This window comes from Diabrotica virgifera, chromosome 2 (genome assembly GCF_917563875.1).
Source record: "Diabrotica virgifera virgifera chromosome 2, PGI_DIABVI_V3a".
Taxonomy (NCBI): Eukaryota; Metazoa; Arthropoda; class Insecta; order Coleoptera; family Chrysomelidae; genus Diabrotica; species Diabrotica virgifera.
The window spans coordinates 226,177,254-226,199,204 of NC_065444.1; the positions used below are offsets into that span (position 1 = coordinate 226,177,254).

Below are 21,951 nucleotides of genomic sequence, written 5' to 3' on the forward strand. Positions count from 1 at the left end.
CCAATATGCATATATTGGAACAATGATCAACTCCACAAATGATTACTTCCAGGAGATTAAAATTAGAATAGAAAAGGCTAGAGTGAATAAGGTTGGCTAGGTGCTACGTTTTCTCGACTCTGTTTTATGGAATGGAAGCTTGGACCTTGAATGCGGCATCAATAAAAAACTGGAATCATTTGATTTGTGGGTATATAGAAGAATTCTGAAAATATCATATACAGAACACGTCACAAACAAAGACGTTCTGAGAAAGATGAATAAAAAAATGGAAGTCTTAAATACAATCAAAACCAGAAAATTGGAATATCTCGGACATATTACACGTGGTGATAGATACAACTTGCTCCAATTGATTATGCAGGGAAAGATTCAAGGAAAGAGAAGCATAGGAAGCTGCAGAATATCGTGGCTGCGTAACCTGAGAAAATGGTACGGATCTACATCAGACGAACTTTTCAGAGCAGCCGTTTCCAAAGTCCGAATAGCTATTATGATTGCCGACCTCCGTCGCGGAGATGGCACTTGAAGAAGAAGATTAAACTAAGCAGAAAATGAGGATTTATTGATGAAAAACATGGCTAGTTGTTAACGTACCTAACTTTTTTATTATCCAACATGTCAAGCAAATTAGTCAAAAAAGAAAATGTTAATAAAGCCTATAGGGGAGTGCATATAGCTTTTCACTTCGGAAAAAATTAAACAAGATAGAACTTTTTGTAATTTCATTAAGAAATGTTTAATAACCAACATATCAAAAAGTTATACTCGAGAAGTGGGTGCTTCATTTTTTAATAAAATATAACTCTATATATAAGTAATAACTCCGAAAATATAAATTTTAGAAAAAAACTGACTTGACCATTGAAAAATTCAGAAAATTTTACAAAAAAAAACCTATAAAGAGTTTTCTAAAATTAAATCTGTATCTTCTATAATTTTTTATTTATAACGCTAAAGTCACCCTTCTCACAAACATTGGCGCACTGTATACTAGCGTTCGGCGAAGTGCACGGTTGAGTTAATTTAACGTTATTCTTTAACTAATGGATAAAATGAAATTTTACAAATTGAACATGAAAGAAGAATAATTAAGCTATCTTATGGTTATAATAGAAGGAAATAAAATGTATGGGCGTAAGTACGGTGTGGGCGGAAAGTGAGACTTACATGAATTTTGTTTAAAAATGTGTAACTAATACAATTTTTCGTATAAAACTCTCAATTTTGCACAACTTACCTTTCAAGCATCTTACTAAATGATTAAAAAATCTCATTAAAGAAAATCTCAAAAATTTAATTCAAATGATTTGACGTCTCAAAAAATGTAATTTTTGAAATCTTCGTAATTTTATAGAATTGCCACCATTTTAAGACGGTATTACTCAAGTTTGAACAGATCAATTACAGTTTTATACGAGCTTTTTTAAAGCTTAGGATGTAATCTTTAAAATGCACTAAATTATTTTACTTTAGAAATGAAATAAACTATATATTTTTAAGAAAATTAAGAAAGATAACAAAAATGTAATACAAAAACCGAAAATTACCAGCTAAAAATGTTTATACAAAGTGATCAAAACTTTTTTTTGTAAAACTTTCCTAAAATACATTTAATTATAAGCTTCAACAATAATAAATGTTCAGCAAAAACAATTTTATGCTCTTAAACAGTATGTCTACGTAACTTGGAACCTATTGATAACTTTTTTATTATCAGTTTTACGAAAAAAGTTATTCTTTATAAAATACTCTGTATCGTATATAATCTAAGATGCGATCATCAAATATCAAATGTAATTAATGTTATATGAGGTATGTCAGAAAATATGAATTTCATTCAAGGGTAAAGTACCTTTACATTTCACAATATCGAAAATTGTTATTAAGAAAAGTTGTTTGGATTTAAAAAATTTGTTTTTTTGTTCAATTACATCCTTCTAATTAAAATATTGTGAATAATAAAGGCACTTAACTCTTAAGAAAAATTCATATTTTTTACATACCTCGTATAAAATTAAAAAAGTTTGATATCTGATGGTTGTATCTTAGATTTTAGACCAGTGAGAGCATTTTATGAAGAATAACTTTTTTCGTAAAACTGATAATAAAATAGTTATCATAATTGTAATAAAATGATGATGAGTATCCGTAATTTGAGAAAAAATTTATTTTTTTTTGATTACAATGATGTAATTGTATATTTAGACAGTTTCTAATTTCAAACAACTTTTAATAATAGCATTTTTTGATATTCTGGAATATAAATGTACTTTACTCTTTAACGAAATTCATATTTTTGACATAACTCGTATAAAATTGATAAAATTTGATATCTGATGGTTGAGTTTTAGATTTTTGACTATCGAGAGCATTTTATTAAGAATAGTTTTTTTTCGTAAAATTGATAATAAAAAAGTTTTCCATGTGGTTCCTAGCTACGCAGACACACTGTATAAGAGCTTCTATATAAGAATTTTCATCAGCATAATCAAAAGCAAAATAGAAACATATTTGATCAAAGTAAATGATGAATTTAACGATATTTTTAAAATTATTTATACAAAACAATTGTTATTGTTTAAACAATTGATAAACAACTAGCGACCAAATCTGCGAGTAGAACTTTTTACTCTAACATGTATATAAACTAACGAAAAAAGTTTTAGAAAAATATAAGCTTGTTTGAATTTTTCCGAAACAATGCATGTTTTCGTTCTAATTGCACTCTCCTACTAGGGCTACAATTGAGTTTTAATTTCAATATTTTATATGTGCTAAACACGGTATAATATAACATTTACCTGTCTAGCAACAATATTATTACATCGATTTTCTTAAATAATAAGGCTATAACATACCTACTAAACAATCATTCAAATCGAACAGCAGGTTTAGGAAATTCGAGACATCTAACGTGTCACTGTGTGTATTTTTGCCGTTGTAATTTGCTGTAATTTTGCTGCTGTGTGTATTTTTTCAAAGATAACAAAGGTACCCTCTTTAATATACTTAGTTCAAAGTTGTATCTTCTCCAAATTCCATTTTAAATTATGCCTTTCTATTGTGTCACAATATTTTTCTTTCAAAATTAAAAATAAATAATATTTCCTTACTTTTTGAGAGTGTGAGAATGTACACAGGTTTCTGAACCATATGTGAGTACTAGTCTTATTAAGTGAACGGCCGTAGCTCAACGGCATGATCACCGGCATCACACGCCAGAGCACGCGGGTTCGAGCCCTGCCAACAACAATCAATTTTTCATTTCTAAAAATGATACGAGCCGTTTCACAGTGCCTCGGAGAATAAGTTAAGCCGTCGGTCGGTCCCCCTGGGCTAGTGTACATCGACACTAGTTACTTGAAACAGGGTTAAAGATGTAAATGGCGCCGAAACAATCGCAAAGGATCTCCCCGGCAAAAATGCCATACGATATTATTATTATTAGTCTTATTAAGGGTTTATATACTCACCGGCAAGAAATTCCGCCACCCAAAATTTTTGTTTTAGTTTGACAATTTATAACTCTATTATTTGTACTCCGATTTTCAAGATTCTTGCATCAGTTTGTAGGTACATATTGTATTGATGTCGTTTGTTATTATTCCGGTAACAAGAAATTTTTGCTTAGATGACATTATACGGGAGTGAATGGAAGCGTTGTTTTTTCTCCTAATTTTAAAAAATTCTGTGGAAAAATTGGAGGGCTGATTTTATTTCTTACTACTTTTGTATTATCCTGGAGGTATTACTAAGGTTCTGTTTTTTGAATTATTCGAATATCTCTTTTCTTGTAGGAGCTGTCAATAAAAACACTACTTTGAAGGTTTATTTAATTAAAAATATCAAACGCATTAAAATTAACAAAACAAAACAAAATTAACAACAAAACAAAACAATTCCATAGCGGGTATGTCCACCTCTTGCAGCAACGACTGCTCACAATCTGTTTAGCATGGAATGTAGATGTGTTATCCTTGCCTGGGGAATAGCCCGATATACCTCTTCCAGGTTAATAACTGTAACAAATTTTCTAAAGTTAGGAGAAAATACAACGCTTCCATTCACCCCTGTATAATGCCATGTAAGTAAAATTTTTTTGTTACCGGATTAATAACAAACGATATCAATACATGTACCTACAAACTGGTGCAAGAATTTTGAAAATTGGAGCATAAATAATAAAGTTATAAATTGTCAAACTCAAGCAAAAATTTTGGGTGGCGGAATTTTGTGCCGGTGAGTGTGTATTTGGCATTGTGTTTTCGTTGCTATCGTCTTGGTCTAGCTCGGTGTCCATACCAGTTGAGTCTTTTGGCTTCGATTGTGTCTATTATATCTAGATCAATTTCCATTTCTCTCCTAATATCACCCTATTCTATTATTCCACAATAGTCCGTGTAGCTGTCTGGTGGCTGATCTTGCTTGGCCAATCCTGGAATGTATTTCGTCGTTACTCCCTGTGTTTGAAGTTATTTGGGCTCCTAAGTATTTAAACGTTTCTGTTGGGTTCATAGTTCACATTTCAATTTGTAGGCTTTCTGGTGTTTCTCCTACAACTAAGTACTCGGTTTTTTGTATATTAGTTGTAAGGTCCTCACTTAGTGTACTCCTCTTCCAGCTTTCTGAGCATATAGTCTATATCAGTGGTTCCCAACCTTTTTCCCTCGAGGACCACAAGATCTATAAGAAAACGTCTGCGGACCACATGATTTTATAACTAGGTAAATTAAATTGAGAACTAGAGAAATATATTTTAAATCCTTTAATATACATTGTATTAAGAGTAAGTAATTAGAAAAAAACATAGTTATAGTCTTAGGGCCGGTTGTTCGAAAGCTAATCAAAAATGATCATTGTCAAATAATTAATTACTGTCACAACTGTCAATGTCAACTGTAATTGGGTTGCTGAAAACATAATTATTGATTACAATTATGAAATTAGTTAATCAATTATGTTAATAACTGTTATGTTAATTGATTAACTAATCTCATAATTATAATCAATTATGTTTTCAGCAACCCAACCAAAGTTGACATTGGCAGTTGTGACAGTAATTAAATATTTGATGGTGATCATTGTTGATTAGCGTTCGAACAACCGGCCCTTAATATAGTTATAGAAACATTATAAATCTATTGTAAAACGCTTACAAAATATGATACTAAGTCTCTCAGTGACTTCCTTGGTTTTGATTTTACTGGCAAGATCTTCGATATTTGGCTTCAAAGAGGTCAAACTCAACCTGAATGGAGCATCCAATTTCAACAAACTGTTACGATGCTTATTCTTAACAACATTTAGTGTTGAAAATGCTGTTTCACAAAGTTATGTAGAATTGAAAGGAAGTAGAATTTTCAAGGCTTTTTGGCTGAGGGTTTGGTACTCATCAAGTAACTTGATCCAAAAGCTTGCACTATTGTCACATTGTATTTTGACAACTTCAAGCTGAGGATCAGAAGATATCTCAATAAGTTCTTCCTGTTCATTAAGTGTAAGATCAATATCCTTGAGTGGTAAAAAAGGATTTGCCACCTACAAGTTTTTAGAACTGACGTCAGAACTGGCAGGGAAATAGTTGTCAAAATACCCTTGAAGCGATGCTATGTAAGCCTTTACCAAAGATGACAGCTGTTCTTTATTTATATTCATACCTTCCGTTTCTATTATAAATTCAGAAAACAGATTAAACATAGCAAAAGATCCTTTCTCTACTTCAGTTTGCCATAACTTTAACTTTTGTTTGAATGCAGCAATTTTTTTCCACAGATCGAATACTGTGTGTGAGGGCCCTTGAAGACCAAGATTCAGCACATTTATAATTTCAAATATATCAGTCAAAAAAGCAAGTTTAGCCACCCATTGTCCATCCCGAAACACAGCCGCTAGTTCTGGATTGTTTTTGTCAAGGAACATACAAACCTCCTCTCTAAGTTCATAAAATCTGGCCAATACACGCCCTCGGGATAACCATCGTACTTCAGTGTGGAGGAGAAGTTTGGAATGAAGCGAGCCCATATCATCACAAAGCGTAGCAAACAATCTTGAATTAAGAGCTTTGCTCCGGATTAAATTCACAGCCTTTACAACTGTAAGGAGGACTTCATTGAGTTCAGGACTCAACTGTTTGGTTGCTAGCATTTCTCTGTGAATAATGCAGTGTGTTATTTGTACTTCGGTTCCCGCTTCTTTCAGTACAAAACTTTTAAGGCCTTGTTTGGAGCCTGTCATAGCAGCCGCGCCGTCAGTACACAATCCAACACAGTCTTTCCAAGATAGTTTATGCAACTTTAATAGTTTATTCTTCATTTAATTTCTTTTCTTCATGATCAATGTATTTTACATACACCAGTAAAATTGCTTTATTTGTAACATCGGTAGACTCATCTAATTGCAAAGAAAACCACTTAGATTGGTGAAGTTTCATTATGAGTTGGTTTTCAACATCTGCTGCCATCGATTCAACTCTTCTAGTAACTGTATTATTTGATAGAGCTATGTTTTTCATTTTTTTAGCTGACTCTTCACCAAGTACTTCTTTAGTGGCGTCAAAAATACAGGGTAAAATTAAATCTTCTCCTATTGTAAATGGTTTTTTTGCTTTTGCTATTTTCAATGAAATTAAAAAAGATGCTTTTAAAGCAGCCTTATCCTGAGAAGAATACTGTTTCATTACTTGTTTTGCATTTTTAAGCTGAGTTTCCTTGCGGTTGAAAAAATCCAATGGTTTTTGAACAAGTTCTTTGTGTTTTGTCTCAAAATGACGCATGAGTTTGGCCGGTTTCATAGCTTCATTGCATAAAACCTCTGAACATACAACACACTGAGGCAAATGAACATCTCCATCTTCTTTAAAAGTAAATCCATATTTTAAGTATTCTGGGCTGTACTTACGATTGGCTGGTTTTCTACTTTTAGGTTCACTTGAAACAAACCTGTCACTAACACTCGTACTAGCACTAGGTCCGGGTTCACTTTCATCATGTGCTCTTTTTAAAAACTTAAACAAATTCACTTGCTTACTCATTGCAGTCTCTCACTCTGTACATACGGTACGTGACACTAGACACTACGACAGACAAATGGCCATGGAACTCAGGAGAAGGTAGACAATGCTGGGCGGGGGTGCGGCTACACAACGGCGGAGGGGAATGACCGAGCTTGAGAGTGGTGGAAGCATGTGTCCGCCCGCCCCGCAGTGACTATTAATAGCCTACCCTCTCCGCGCTCGCGCTGTGCCACTGTCACTCCACGCCTAACATCAGAAATAAAAACAGCATTACTCATGTGGCATACTTTCATAACAAACGTATCTCCGAGGATGAATGTCTCATTATATAGCCAGTAAAAACATTGTTATACTCGTATTGATGAAGAAAACCGTGAATTATAAGACGTACTCTGAAACAGCCCGCGGACCACACGTAAACTCGGCGCGGACCACAAGTGGTCCGCGGACCACGGGTTGGGAACCACTGGTCTATATCACTCTTGTCTTGTGTATTGTGTACAATCTATCGTCATCGATTGGGATGCCCATATTGCAGCACTTTCTTCTTCACAGTGAGAGCGCTTCACTTAAATATATTTTAGAGTGTAGGTGCTATGCAGAAACCTTGCTTTAGACCCTTACTAACAGTAATTTCTCTCGTTAATTTGCCAGTTTTAATGTTTACCGTCATATGTTTGTAAAGCTGTTGTACTGCTTGTTAATTTTTTTTGCTTATTCCTTGTTTTTCCATTGCTACCTAGAGCATTGAAAGTAGTACACTATCGTATGCCTTTATCAGAGCTATAAAGACTATACGGGTGGATAGATTATGGGCTAATCTTTTCCCAATAACCTGCTTTAGAGAAAATATGCTGGCCATACAGGATATGCCTGCACGAAAGCCATTTTATTCTTCTACATCTGCATCTAATCTTAGTTGCCTAATTAAGCCATGGAATATTTTATTGACAATGAATATTGGCCTCTTCACTTCTTTTGCAACATTGTTTTCAGATATAGTTTTTATCCTCGAAATACTAACATTTGAAATACTTAAAAATAAAATAAACTGTTTGTCCGTCCGTCCGTCTATCAATCTTAGGTTAAAAAAAAACGGTAATAGATAGAGAAAAACTGACGATAGATTCGGATTCAGCACTGAAAGTTTTTACTTGCCATTTTGATCACATGGGTCTCTCCCGTTCTGCTTACGCGGTTATTCTCATTTTTTCTATTTAGTATCCATTCGCTTGAACACTGTGTTTTACATTTTCTGCTAATGTCTTCACCCCCCTTTCCTTATTTCCTGTAATTCCTCTCAGTACTCTAATCTCTGCTGGTTCCAGTAGTCTTTGTGGTTTGGCTGTGTCAGGTCTTGTTTCTGATACATATGTCATTATTGGTCTTACACTGGCTTTATAAATTCTTGACTTCGTCTCAGAGATAAATGTCGGTTTCTCCATACACTGTTCTTACGACATCCTGCTAGAAAAATGCATTATTAATATATACACTAATACCTCGCTATACGGCCGCTCTTTATACGGCATTTCGCTATAACGGTCCTGTTCAATTACGACACGGTTTCGACTTACGGTCTAAAATGTTTCGCTATAACGGCTATTTATTGCATATTTTGCATCTTTGTTTATGCATAATTTGAAAATAAATGGCGAAGAAGCTAACGCCGATGAGGCCGCATCTAAAGAATATCCCAATATTTTAAAGGGAATTATTGAAAGAGGTGGCTAGAAACCTAAACAAGTGTTTAACGTAGACAAAACGGGACTTTATTGGAAGCGAATGCCTGATCGCACGTACATTTCAAAAACCGAAAAATCTGCGCCTGGTTATAAAGGGTCTAAAGAACGATTAACTATGCTAACTGGTGCAAATGCCACTGGTGATTTTAGGCTAAAACCACTTCTAATATATTTGTCCGAAAATCCAAGGTCTCTTAAAGGACTAAATAAAAATCAATTACCCATTATATGGAGATTTAACAAGAACGCTTGGATGACTAAAGCTACTTTTGTGGATTTGTTCAAAAATCCCTTTTGTACAGAAGTGAAAAAATATTTGCGAGAAAATAGCTTAAGCAACAAGGCTTTGCTAATTTTGGATAATGCACCAAGGCATCCTACTAATTTATCCGAACTATCTGAAGATGTCAGGATTGATTGATCCTACCAATTGATTACACCTTGATCCAACCAATGGATCAAGGTGTAATAGCCACTTTTAAGGCGTATTACCTACGCCGAACGTTCCGACAACTTATAAGGGAAACCGATGGTAAATCTTCAATTCAAGCATTTTGGAAAAATTACAACATTAAGGATGTTGTTGATATCATCAGTGAATGATGCAAGGAATTAAAATCAACAGCAATGAACAATGTTTGGAAAAAATATGGTCAGAGTGTATAAAAAATACTGATGAAGAAGTTAATATCCTTCCTGAAATTAGGCAAAACATTTTGGATCTAACACATGACCTCCGCTTTGAAGGTATGAATGAACGTGATGTGCTTGACATACTTGAAGCTGAACCAGCAGCGGATGAAGAGACAGAGCCTGTTGTATCGAAACAGTTAACATCCAACAATTTGTCGAAAGCTTTTTCCTATTTCCAACAATAAATAAATTTCTTTCTTGAAAACGACCCTGACGACGAACGTAGCGCTAAAGTTTCTCAAGAAATTAACTCTGTCTGCTATAAATCACTGAAGAACGAAATAGACAAGAAAGCAAGACAAACAACCTTGGACAATTTTTTTAAGCCGGCCCATCCTTACCAGCGAAAAATGATGACGATAGTGATTTGCAGGTTAACATTTCTTCATCGTCTTCAGATTAAAGCCATTTAAAAAAATATGTATGCCTATAGTTATACACATATTTTACGTATCGTGAAGTTGTTTCATTTTTGTTTGTAGATTACTGTTGGTTTTTGGAATCTCTTATTATTTTATATACCAATGTATGTGCTTGTTTTGTATGTATTTTTGATTTAAATAAAATTAAAAGATAAAATACATTTTTTACGATAGACCATGTCACATAGTTAACACACTTGGAACCGATCGCATTAAATTTCTATCAATTTGTATTAGAATAATTGATTCGCTATACGGCATTTCGCTTTGCGGCCATGTTTCGTGGAACGTATCTAGGCCGTAAAGCGAGGTGTGGATGTATTTTGTTTATGCTGCAAAGATCCCCAGTTCAGAAGGTATTCATTTCTTATATTTGCTTTATATCACTGTTTAATTCCTGGTACTACATCACTGCTACAGATATTAAAATCACCTACACATTTATCATTTGAGATCTTGTTTATTACAGTCTAAAGGTGCCTATAGAAGTTTTCTCATTTGGTGATATCTATTGATTTCAGGTGTACCGATTTGTATGATATTCAGAGATTTGACTTTTCATTAACTATTCTTTCAGAGATATACAGTACTGAGCTCGCTAATAACCAGCAAAGTAACGCAAAAGATGGAAAACATAATGCAATGTGAAGTAAAAAGAGATGAAACTAGTAGAGGTGGAAATTATCGATATAAATGTATAAATTTACATTACATTACATAGTTTCCCACCTTTAGACGTATCGAAGGAATATGACAAATGTCACTGTGACAGGAGAATTTTATAAAACAAAATACAAACAGTGACACAAGATTAAAAACAAATTAGACCTGCAGCCATCCCCGAAAAAGGTTATACGCTTAAAAAAATAATTTTTTTTTGAGGTTATGTATACTCAACCTACAGGTCTATAAAAATAGACATGTATTGTAAAAGCCTCAACTATGCGTGCGAATTTTTTGAAATATTAGAATTGATTGCATTCCATCTAAAAAAATATAAAACGAAAAACGAAGTTTATGATGGTGGGGGAAGGGGGAAGGAGATGGCGGGTTAAAATTACGTTGAGTCTTATTTTTTAATCACATAGAACTTAAAAAAGTGAAAATAAATTGAATTATGGTAGTAAGAGAGGGTATCTTTTAATTTATTTATCCCGTCCATAAGTGGACTGTTTGATGCGCCGCTGTGTTCATGCGTTTTCTTTTAGGTTCTACTATTTAAATTATAGGCTCTTATCGTCCCTAAAATGATAAGCAAATTTCACCTATACCGGCACTTAGTCTATCCAGAATTCATGTGTTATATTTTATTTTCAGTATATCCAAATAAATACAGCAAAGTAGTTATTGATGAAGTATATAACCTGCAACATTTTGAAGATATGTTTGAAACTGGAAATTTCGAAGAAAGAATGAAAATTGAAAAATGCCAAAGAACGTATGATAACACTTATTTATTTTACAAGAATATTACAGCTAAAGACGTTAAATGCTTGTCGTATCATGGACCAGCTACAAAACTGACAGAATTGTTTGTAAACACCAGTGCCGAGTGAGTATTATTATAAGTACTTCTTCTTCGTTTTGTATATACATAACTGTCTGTTTTTTCAATGTGCCTCCAGAAAGTTGTCATTTCATCGTTTTCGTGGTCTTCCCACGGATCGTCTTCCTATTGGGGAACCGTCTCTCGCCGTCCTTACTACCCTATTTATTGTCATTCCTCTTATGTGGTCATTCCATTCTACTCCTCTCTTTCTTACGCGGTTATTAATGTTCTCTGCCTCGCATCTACGTCGTATATCTGTACTTCTAGCTCTGTCCCATAGAATTGTTTATCATAGATTCTTCGAAAGGTTTTCATCTCAGCTGTTTCAAGCAATCTTTTTGTCCTCTCTATGTCAGGTCGTGTTTCTTTCACGTATGACATTATTGGTCTGATGACTGTTTTGTAAATTCTGCGTTTCATTTCTTTTCTAATATATTTATTTTTCCGTATTGTGTCATTCAGGCAACCTGCGGCTCTATTTGCTCTATTCATTTGATCTTTCACTTCTGTTTCGAGCTTTCCGTAGCTAGATAGTGTGATGCCTAGATATTTAAATTCCATCACTTTTTCTATTTTCTGACCTTCCAGCTCTAATTTACATCTTATTGGATTTGTTGTTATAACCATGCATTTTGTCTTTTTTGACGAAATTAACATGTTAAACTTTCTGGCGGTTATATTAAATTGGTGCAGCATATGTTGTAAATCATCTTCACTTTGAGTGATTAGTATTGCCTAGTCTGAATAGCAGATTATATTTTAAGTTGTTTTTCTCCCATTTGGTATCCTTTTTAGTCCTTTTTTTTTTATTGGATAGATCATCCTTACCGAACGAATGGATCCGTAACAAAACAAAAGTGAAAGATGTCTCTACCCAAGTAGCAAGGCTTAAATGGAAGTTCGCCGGACATACCCTACGGCAGAAGGATGAAAGATGGACTAAGATGATTATACATTGGAGACCGTGGAACCACAAACGAAAAAGGAGAAGGCCACAGATGAGATGGTCGGATGACCTGAAGAAACACACTGGGTCAAATTGGATGCAAATTGCCCAAGATAGAGAGGCATGGAAGAAGGAAGAGGAGGCCTATATCCAAGGATGGATGTTTAGGGCTGATTAGATAGATAGATAGATTTTTTTATTATTTCATCATGATGAGGTTGAATAATAAAGGACTCAGCGAATTCCCCTGTCTTCAATTGGGCCAGTTAGTTCATCTTCTACTTTTACTTTTATTGTGTTGTTCTGGTAGATGTTTCCGATCGTTTTAATTATTCGTAGAGGTACTTCTCTTGACTATAACTAATGGATCATCATCATTCTCTTTGCCTTAGCCCTATGCGGGGTCAGCTTCCTAATTGCATTTCTCCATACAATTCTATCTTGGGTCATATCAATATTAATTCCCTTTACCAACATCTCCTGCCTAATCGTCTCCCCCACGTCTTCTTTGGTCTTCCTCTCCTACTCCTTCCAGGAATCTACACTTCAGCAATTCTTCATATTGGGCGATTAGCGTCTCGACGTTAAACATGACCAAACAATCTCAACCTATACTCTTTCATTTTGGCATCAATTGGTGCCACACCTAGACTTCCCCTAATATGTATACTCATTTTTAATTTTATTCTTTTTTGTCACTCCACTCATCCATCTAAGCATTCTCATTTCCACCACATGCATTCGTTGTTCCTCTTTCTTTTTCACTACCCAACATTCCGTTCCGTACATCATAGCCGGTCTTAGGGCTGTTTTATAGAATTTTCCCTTCAACTCCATTGGTATTTTCCTGTCACACAGCACACCACTCGCTTCCTTCCACTTCATCCATCCAGCCCTAATTCTACTGCATGCATCTCCATTTATTTCTTCATTACTCTGTAATACCGATCCCAGGTACTTAAAACTATTGCTTTTTACAATCAGTTCACCATCCAGATACCATTTTATTTGTAGTAACTCCATCTTTAAATTAACATTGCAAATACACTGTCTTTGTCCTACTAGGTTTTAAACCTTTTTCCTCCAGAGCTTGTCTCCACTGTTCCAGTTGTTGTTCTAAGTCTCTTTCACTATTTCCTATTAACACGACATCATTAGCATACATTAAGCTCCATGGAATGTTACCCTGTAGTTTAGCTGTTATCTGGTCCAAAACTAATGAGAATAAATACGGACTAAGCACCGAGCCTTGGTGCAATCCTACTTTCACATGAAATTTATCAGTCTCTCCCACACCTGTCCTAACACTAGTCGTTACTCCCTCATACATATCCCTCACAATCTTTACATATTCACAATATTCACAGGGACTCCTTTCTTATTGAGTGCCCACCACAGAATCTCTCTAGGAACTCTATCATATGATTTCTGAAGATCAATGAATATCATATGAGCGTTTGTTTCTTTACTCCTGTATTTTTCCATCAACTGCCTTATAATGAAAATTGCATCTGTTGTTGATCTGCCCTGCATACAGCCAAATTGATTCTCGGATATTTAGGTCTCTTCACGTATCCGTCTATCAATTACTCTTTCCCATATTTTCATGGTGTCGTGTGGCTAAGCAGTTTTATAGCCCTGTAGTTTGTACATTGTTGTATACCTCCCTTGTTTTTGTAGACAGGTACTTGTATACTGCTTCTCCATTCGTCTGGCATTTGTCCAACTTCCATAATTATATTAAATAAACCTGCTAGCCACCTTGTTCCTGTCTCTCTCAATGCTCTCCATACTTCCCCAGGAATATCATCTGGTCCTACCGCTTTTCCTTTCTTTATTTTTTGAAGCGTTTGAGCCACTTCCTCGTTTGTTATTTTGGTGACCATTGCTGCTACTGTCTCCGTTGACTCTACAGGCTGTCTGTCAAATTCTTCATTTAATAAGCTGCCAAAGTACTTTCTCCATCTCTTTTTGACATCCTTTTCGTGAACTAGCATTTTATTATTTTCATCTCGGATACGTCTAATCTGATCAAAATCTTTTGCTTTGTTTGCTCTCTGTTTGGCTATTTAATATATCTTCGTTTCGCCTTCCCTGTTATCAAGTTGATCGTATAGGTTTGAATACGCTTCTGCTTTGGCTTTTGCTACTGCTACTTTTGCTTCCTTTTTCGCCACCATATAGTTTTGAGTATCTGTGTGGGATCTGGTTTCTTGCCACTTTTTATATAGTTTTCCCTTCTCTTTTATTTTTCCTTGTACTTCGTTTAACCACCACCAAGTCTCTTTATCCTTAAACTTTTTTCGTTTTCCCAGTATTTCAATAGCAGTCTCTCTAATACTACTGGCCATTTTTCTCCAAATTGTATTAGGGCTTCCTTTCATGTTCCAACATATTTTGTCTACTATTCTTTCTCTGAATAGACCTTCTTTCTCATCTTTTAGCATCCACCACTTGATTTTTTGTGGACCTCTCCGATATTTTGGTTTAGCTTCACTTTTTACTTCAATGTCCAGAACAAGCAGCTTATGTTGTTGGCTTACTGTCTCACTAACTATTACCTTGCAGTCCTTGTATTCACGTATGTCTTCCTTCCTTATCATGAAATAGTCTATTTGGGATTGCGACTATAACTAATGGATAACATCCTTTAATTTGACCCTGTCAGCTGCCTTTTTAAGGTCCACGAAACAAATAATATAAACATACATGTTGGATTTTATCAAACCAGTGAGGTCATACAAAAGCCTGGGCACCCGAGAAGCTCTATTCGCTTAGGAGCCAAGTGCTTGTATAGAGGTGCAGGGATGTGCAGTGCAGTGCAGTGTTGCGGGGTGCTTTGCAATAATTAAATATTATGTATTGTTTTCAGGATTATACTACTAAACCATGCGGAGGTAACACTTCATGATTTTTTTGGAAGCAAGTTGTATTGGCAAGCTAGAAGAAGTATGAGATTTAGTAAGGAACTGAAACTAATTGCGAATGAATTTAGGAAAACTGTTCTAAATTCAACAGATGCATCTGATAACACTCCTCTTCCTGAATTCTGGACTGACGAAAAAGTACCAATTTAATGTAAATTTTTAGTTTATAGTTTAAAGCTTCTATTTTTTTCTCTGATTCTGGCCTTGGTTAACTAGAACCTTTAGCCACGTAATTGTATAACTTATCACTAACTCCGGTGTAATGTGTAGTAGAGATGTTGAAAAAGTATCTATTCATTACAAAGTACTCGTTACTTACGAATACCGAAAGTAACGATTACTATACAGAAAAGAAAATCGTTACTTTGATTACTCTGATTACTTCGTTACTTCGTACCAATCGTATCAGAGCGAGTAACGACTGTTCTATTTACTTTGATTACTTTGATTGCTCTGATTACTTCGTTACTTCGTACCAATCGTATCAGAGCGAGTAACGACTATTGTATCTACTTTCATTACTCTGATTACTTCGTACCAATCGTATCAGAGCGAGTACCGACTATTGTATCTACACTTGATTACTTTCTACCAATCGAATTTTACGAGTGTTATCGAATATCGTTATCGGCGTTTTAAGGGCGTGAGCCTCACACTGTGAGGGTGAGGAGAAGATAGAAGATGAAACAGAGGGAGGTATAATGGAGTTAAAATATGTAATGTATATGTCATTAACAAAGATCGAATGCGAGAACTCTATATTTTTATCTAGATCTATATCTATACCTATACAAAATACCTACCTACTGAGAAATACGATTCTCGATAGGATATGATTACCGGTACTCAAATACAAAAGTAACAAAAGTAATCATAGTAATCAAATAATTTTTATCCCTTAAACAGATCGATGAAAGTCGTTGTTATATCGGAATATCTATACAAAATATCTACCTACTGAGAAATACGATTCTCGATATGATTACCGGTACTCAAATACAAAAGTAATCATAGTAATCAAAGTAACGAATACTGTAAATGATTACTTTATACAAAAGTAACGATTTGTAACGAATACTCGAAAGTAACTATAATCAACATCACTAATGTGTAGTGTGTGTGTTGAGTAAGTGTCTTGTTACTTTGCAAAGAGACGCTAATTGTATCCGAACGTCTGCGGTCCCTCCGGTGAGTACCGATCCCACAAGGACAGAAACTATTTTCATTTATTAATTTATAATAAATGAAAAAATTCCTGACCCTGGTGAGATTCGAACTCACTACCATTCGGAACTTTCGATCCAAAGGTTAGGCGCTCTTACCACTGAGCCACAGCGGAGGTTAAGCTTCTATTTATATACAATTTAAAAACTGATCTACTCATAATACGAGATCTTCTTCTTCTTCTTCTTCTTCTTCTTCTTCTTCTTCTTCTTCTTCTTATAATAGGCCTCTTAACCTGTTCCTTACCGATTTTGAGCTTGTATTCGTAGCTGTGATGTTGACTGTCAGCTATCTCGCCATCTTTTAAAGGGCCTTCCTATTGGTCTCTTGCCTGTTGGCTTCGAATCCCTGGCTATACGGGCCATTCTTTTGCTGTCCATTTTCGTCACATGCTGATTCCACTCTCGTCGTCTCTGTCTTCCCCACCGTACTATATCTTGTATGTTACAGAGATCTCTTATTCTGTCGTTCGGTATTCTGTTTCTCAGTGTTTTCCCAGTTATTGACCTCAACGTTCTCATTTCTGATGTTCTCAGTATCCTCTTGGTTTCTGCTGTGTCACATCTTATTTCTATCGCGTACGTCATGATCGGTCTTACACATAATTTGTATATGTACTTTCTCTTCCAGCCGCATATCTTTGTTTCTCCAGATGACGTCCCTCAGACATCCTGACACGTAATTATCTTTATTTGCTTGCTTTCGGACGCTCTCTTTAACATCTCCATAACTACATATTTCGACTCCCAGATATTGGAATCTCGAGACTTGTTCAATTTTTTCGTTGTTAATGACTTATTTGAATCTTATGGGTTTCCTTGACACTACCAGGGATTTTGTCTTGGCTGTTGATATTTTCATGTTGTAGTTCTTCGCCACTGTATTGAAAGTTTGTGTCATTCGCTGTAGGTTATCCTCGTTATCGGAGATTAAGATTGCGTCGTCACCATAACAGAGGATTTTTATTTGTTTTTCCGCCATCGTATATCCATTTCCAGTACCTTTAATGTTTTCTATGATTTTGTCCATGACTAAATTAAAAAGCAATGGGCTCAAGCTATCCCCTTGTCTGATTCCCGAGTTGATTTCTACTTCCGATGTTAGTTCATTCTCGACTTTTATTCTGGTTTTGTTCTTCGTATTAATGTCTTTAATTATCCTTATCATCTTGGGCTGATTCTTCTCCTTAAACAATCTTAGCACATCTTCCAATCTTATGCAATCGAAGGCCTTAGTCAGATCTATTGTCTGGCTATGAATATGGCGTCTATTGTGGACCTATTTTTCCGAAAACCTTGTTGTTCCTCACTAATTGTGTATTCTTCATTTATTTTATTGGCAAGTATTTTTGTTAAGAGTTTAAGAGTTGTGCTCAGCAAGGTGATGGTACGGTAGTTGCTAGGGTCTTTGCTGTTTCCTCTCTTGTGTATAGGTATTGTTATACTCGCCCTCCACTGGTCTGATACACGCTGGCTACATATTATTTCTTGAAAGAGCATTTTCGATTAAGGTTTCTCCTCCGTATTCAGGAGTTCATTTGGTATCCCATCGGGTCCTGGTGCTTTTCTGTTTTTTAATTTACGTACGTTATTCCTTATTTCTTCTTTTGTGATTTTTAGTTCTGTGTCTATGTTGGATTCGTTTTCATTTCCTGTTTCTTCATCTCCTTCAGGCATTATAGTAGAGTGGAACCCCGATAAGTCGGCCCCCGATAACCCGGAGGTCCGGTTAACTCGGACCGATTTTCATCAGACAAACATTTCAACAATAAAAATGTATCTAATATAATATTTGAGAGATAATGTGTATTTGTGTAATTTGAACTATACGATGGTAAAAATTACTCATGGCACACGGCTGTAGAGCGACGCCATGACGCCAACTTTCATTGGCTCGGATTATCGGAAACAACAGGCACCTGCAATATTCCTTTATTTTTTTCAAACTGTCTTAACATTGTTCAAAAAAGACTAAAAGACTATTTAAGAAATTGTTTTAAACAATGGTCTTAGTTTTCACTGTTCTTAAATAACATAACATCGTTCCGATTGTGACTGTGTTGTGTGTAGTACAGTCTTGTATTGTTCGCTTCCGTTTGCTTAGGTTTGTGTTTGCGTGTTTTTAGTAATTTAGATGTGTAGGTACTGTGCATATATACATATAATTCATGTTATTTCAATTATATCGGAGTTTATCTGTAAGTATACCGTATTTTAGTAATTTTTACCATATTCTCCGGCTAACCCGGATTTTCGATAACCCGGATCGGCTGCGGTTACGATTAATCCGAGTTACCTAGGTTCCACTGTATATTCCTTATATAGTTCTTCTATATAGGCTGTCCATTGTTCTGCTTCTATTTTATTTAAACTTCTATATTCGTTATAATACGAGATCCCAGAATCACTACGTTCATAAGTAAGTTCATAGCGTAGACGCAAAATTGTTTTTTAATTGCATTTATTTTTTTCCAATCCTTTGAAAACTAATAAGTATTTTTGAAACATTTAAAAGGAGAATGAAGGATTACGTTGTTATCGAGGGCCGAAAGTCCCTGAAAACTGCTATACGCAGAAAACTTCTATATTGTTTATTTTAATAAATTACAGAGGTAAAAAAAGAGAAAACTTAGTGTGATTTTTAATTACAAATATGTCATTCAAAAGAAACTTTTGGTTTATTCTAAGGGACCTTCGGCTCTAGGTAATAATGTAATCATTCATTCTGCGTTTAAATTTTTCAAAAATATTTATTAGTTTTCTCAGGATTCGAAAAAAATGAATGCATTTAAAAAGCACTGGAGCTGAAATTTTGCGTCTACGCCCTAAAGGTGCCACAAGAAAATAACTTCAGAAAAATATTAGTTTGTACATGACTGCTTTACTTTTTGACCTTTTTGTGATCATGTGATATTAGCCAACATTTTTATTTTAATGTTGTTCTGAAGCTATTTTCTTGTGGCATTTTTGTAATTAACTAGATTTGATGGGAAATAAGCCACAATTTTACTAAAAAAATGATTTTATTAACGTTTCGACGTCCAAATCGGATGCCGTTGTCAAAATACAAAAAATATTAATGAATTAAACAAAAATGTTGTTGCTTAGTAAAAAATTCTTCTAATAATCTATTTAATCTGACTCATTTATATCGGCAACTCAGACATATAATAAATTCTAACGCGAGAATTTTACTGTCACCGTTGCATGTAGTTGTTTTTCTGAAGACATATCACATGTTATGATTTTTTTGTGACGGATATTCTTGAGTTGGGGTTGATTTCATGTAATCGAATGAACTGTCTTTCAGTAAAGTCGTCCCAGGAACTTAACTCATAATTATTGGCAATATCATTTTAAAGTCTTCTACTTTAAAATGTATAATATATGTCTGAATTGCCGGATTAAATAAATTATTAGAAGAATTTTTTACTAAGCAATAACATTTTTGTTGAATTCATTAATATTTTTTGTATTTTGACAATGGCATCCGATTTGGACGCCGAAACGTTAATAAAATCATTTTTTTTAGTAAAATTGTGGCTTATTTCCCATCAAAACTAGTTAATTTTTATTTTAGCCAAAACGAAATGCAATTGGAGGACCATATGTAAGCATACATCTTAGAAGAAGAGATTTTGTTAGAAATCGACCAAACGAAGCTCCATCTCTTCAAACAGCTGCTGATCAAATCAAGCAGGTTTTAAAGAACCTTGATTTAAAAACTGTATTTGTTGCTACGGATGGGACGCAGGAAGGTAAATAATTTTATTTATCGCCAACCGTCACTAAAGTAATTCATTATTGTACTCATTTGACACCATTTGCGGCAGTAAAGTAACACTTTATTGTACTGAAAGAAGAATTTTACTTTACCTGCCGCGATTAATCAAAATAAACTGAGATTGAATGTAAGTGGTCGATGGCAGTAATCGATTATTTATTTGAGTGAACTTAAAATTTATTTACTTTAAGTGTTAAAAATATTGTACAAAATTTACGTTATTATTAATTAAATTTATGTCAGAAACTGAAATTCTGTAGTATTTTGCAATTATATTCATAAAGCATAAATCAAAACTTTACAGATTTAGTAATTAGGTACTTATTCAATATTGATAACAACTATCGATTAAACATCGAAATAGGCCATCAGGCAAAAGCTTTCTGTCATCGACATTACTGTCGCACGAAATTTTTATTTCGTCTAAAATTAATAAAATTCTTAAATATTTTAAGTTTTGTATTAATGCAAATACAAATTGTATATTGTGAAATGGTGTTTTTGTTAATTGGATTATATGTATACAGGACGGTGACAGATATTAATGATTATTTCATTCATAGGAGATTCTGACCAATAGAAAGCTACAGAAATCTGAATTAAATCGATAATTTTTGATAATTTCCCGCCGTTAAGTATATTACGTCAGATGCCCTTCGTTGCTACGAAAAAATACATTCAGTGACATTAATGACAATTAATGTTTTAAAAATTATAAAAGTGAGGACTTTCAATCGTCAAATATTTATAAAAACTGTGTGTTTAATGGTACTTACATAAATAAATTACAATAAAATTTTGGTTTTGAACAGTTTTATTCATGAAATAATCGCAACAAATTGCACTCGACCTCTGAAATTAATATAGAATTTCAGAGCTCTTGTGCAATTACTACTGATAATTTGTTAGCAAATATATTTATTTAGATTTTCTACTATTCATCAAGGGAAAAGCAACTGCGCTACGGTAGGCTTAGAGATTTAAAATTTCCGGAAAAATTGAGTGCAGGAAAAAACTTGTTTTTTTTTTCGGAAAAAAAAACAGGAAAAAATGGAAAAATACGGAAAATTTGAAATTTGTTACAATATAAATACTAAACAAATTCTGCATCCCATATCAAAATCGATAAATTTAGTAGAATCGAATAGATATATATTATCAGAAGTGCCTTTTGTCTTTAAGTATATAAAAGACCCAATATTAAATATTCCCTAACAAGTTGACCAGATTAGTTCTCTTATCGAAAGTTTCCTAAAATATGTTGAAGAACGCCTACGAATGTTCTCTTAATGCTCATTCTTATTAATGCTCGCTTTAAACGAGAATAATTGAATGAAGACCAAGTAATGGAAGTTAACTTCCGAGATGTGGGGAAGCTGGTAAAAAAACTGGATTTTTTAGTCGAAATTCTTTATGGGATAGCGCAAATAGTACTCATCCCGTTATATGGCGGCAAGGCTTGTGTACATCGTAGCCACTTACGCCAATTGCCTCCCGAATTTTAAATGCACCTTCATCTTCCGCGTCTTCATAAAGAATCTGGTCTTTACACGGCTCATACATACAACAACAAAAAAATATATTATCACAGGATAAAATTCGGAAGTTTTTGCTATTCCTCTAATTTTGGTTATAAACGAAAAACAG

General features: G+C 34.4%; 1 protein-coding gene across 1 annotated transcript in view; it reads left to right on the forward strand.

Moving 5' to 3' along the window:
• The window catches only part of LOC126880450 (GDP-fucose protein O-fucosyltransferase 2), a 62,680-nt gene that overhangs the window by 27,169 nt on the left and 13,560 nt on the right, over positions 1-21,951 (forward strand). The window contains exons 3-5 of the mRNA XM_050644313.1: positions 11,193-11,427; positions 15,243-15,435; positions 20,101-20,278. Coding sequence (XP_050500270.1) covers positions 11,193-11,427; positions 15,243-15,435; positions 20,101-20,278 — 606 coding nt within the window. The remainder of the gene's footprint in view (positions 1-11,192; positions 11,428-15,242; positions 15,436-20,100; positions 20,279-21,951) is intronic.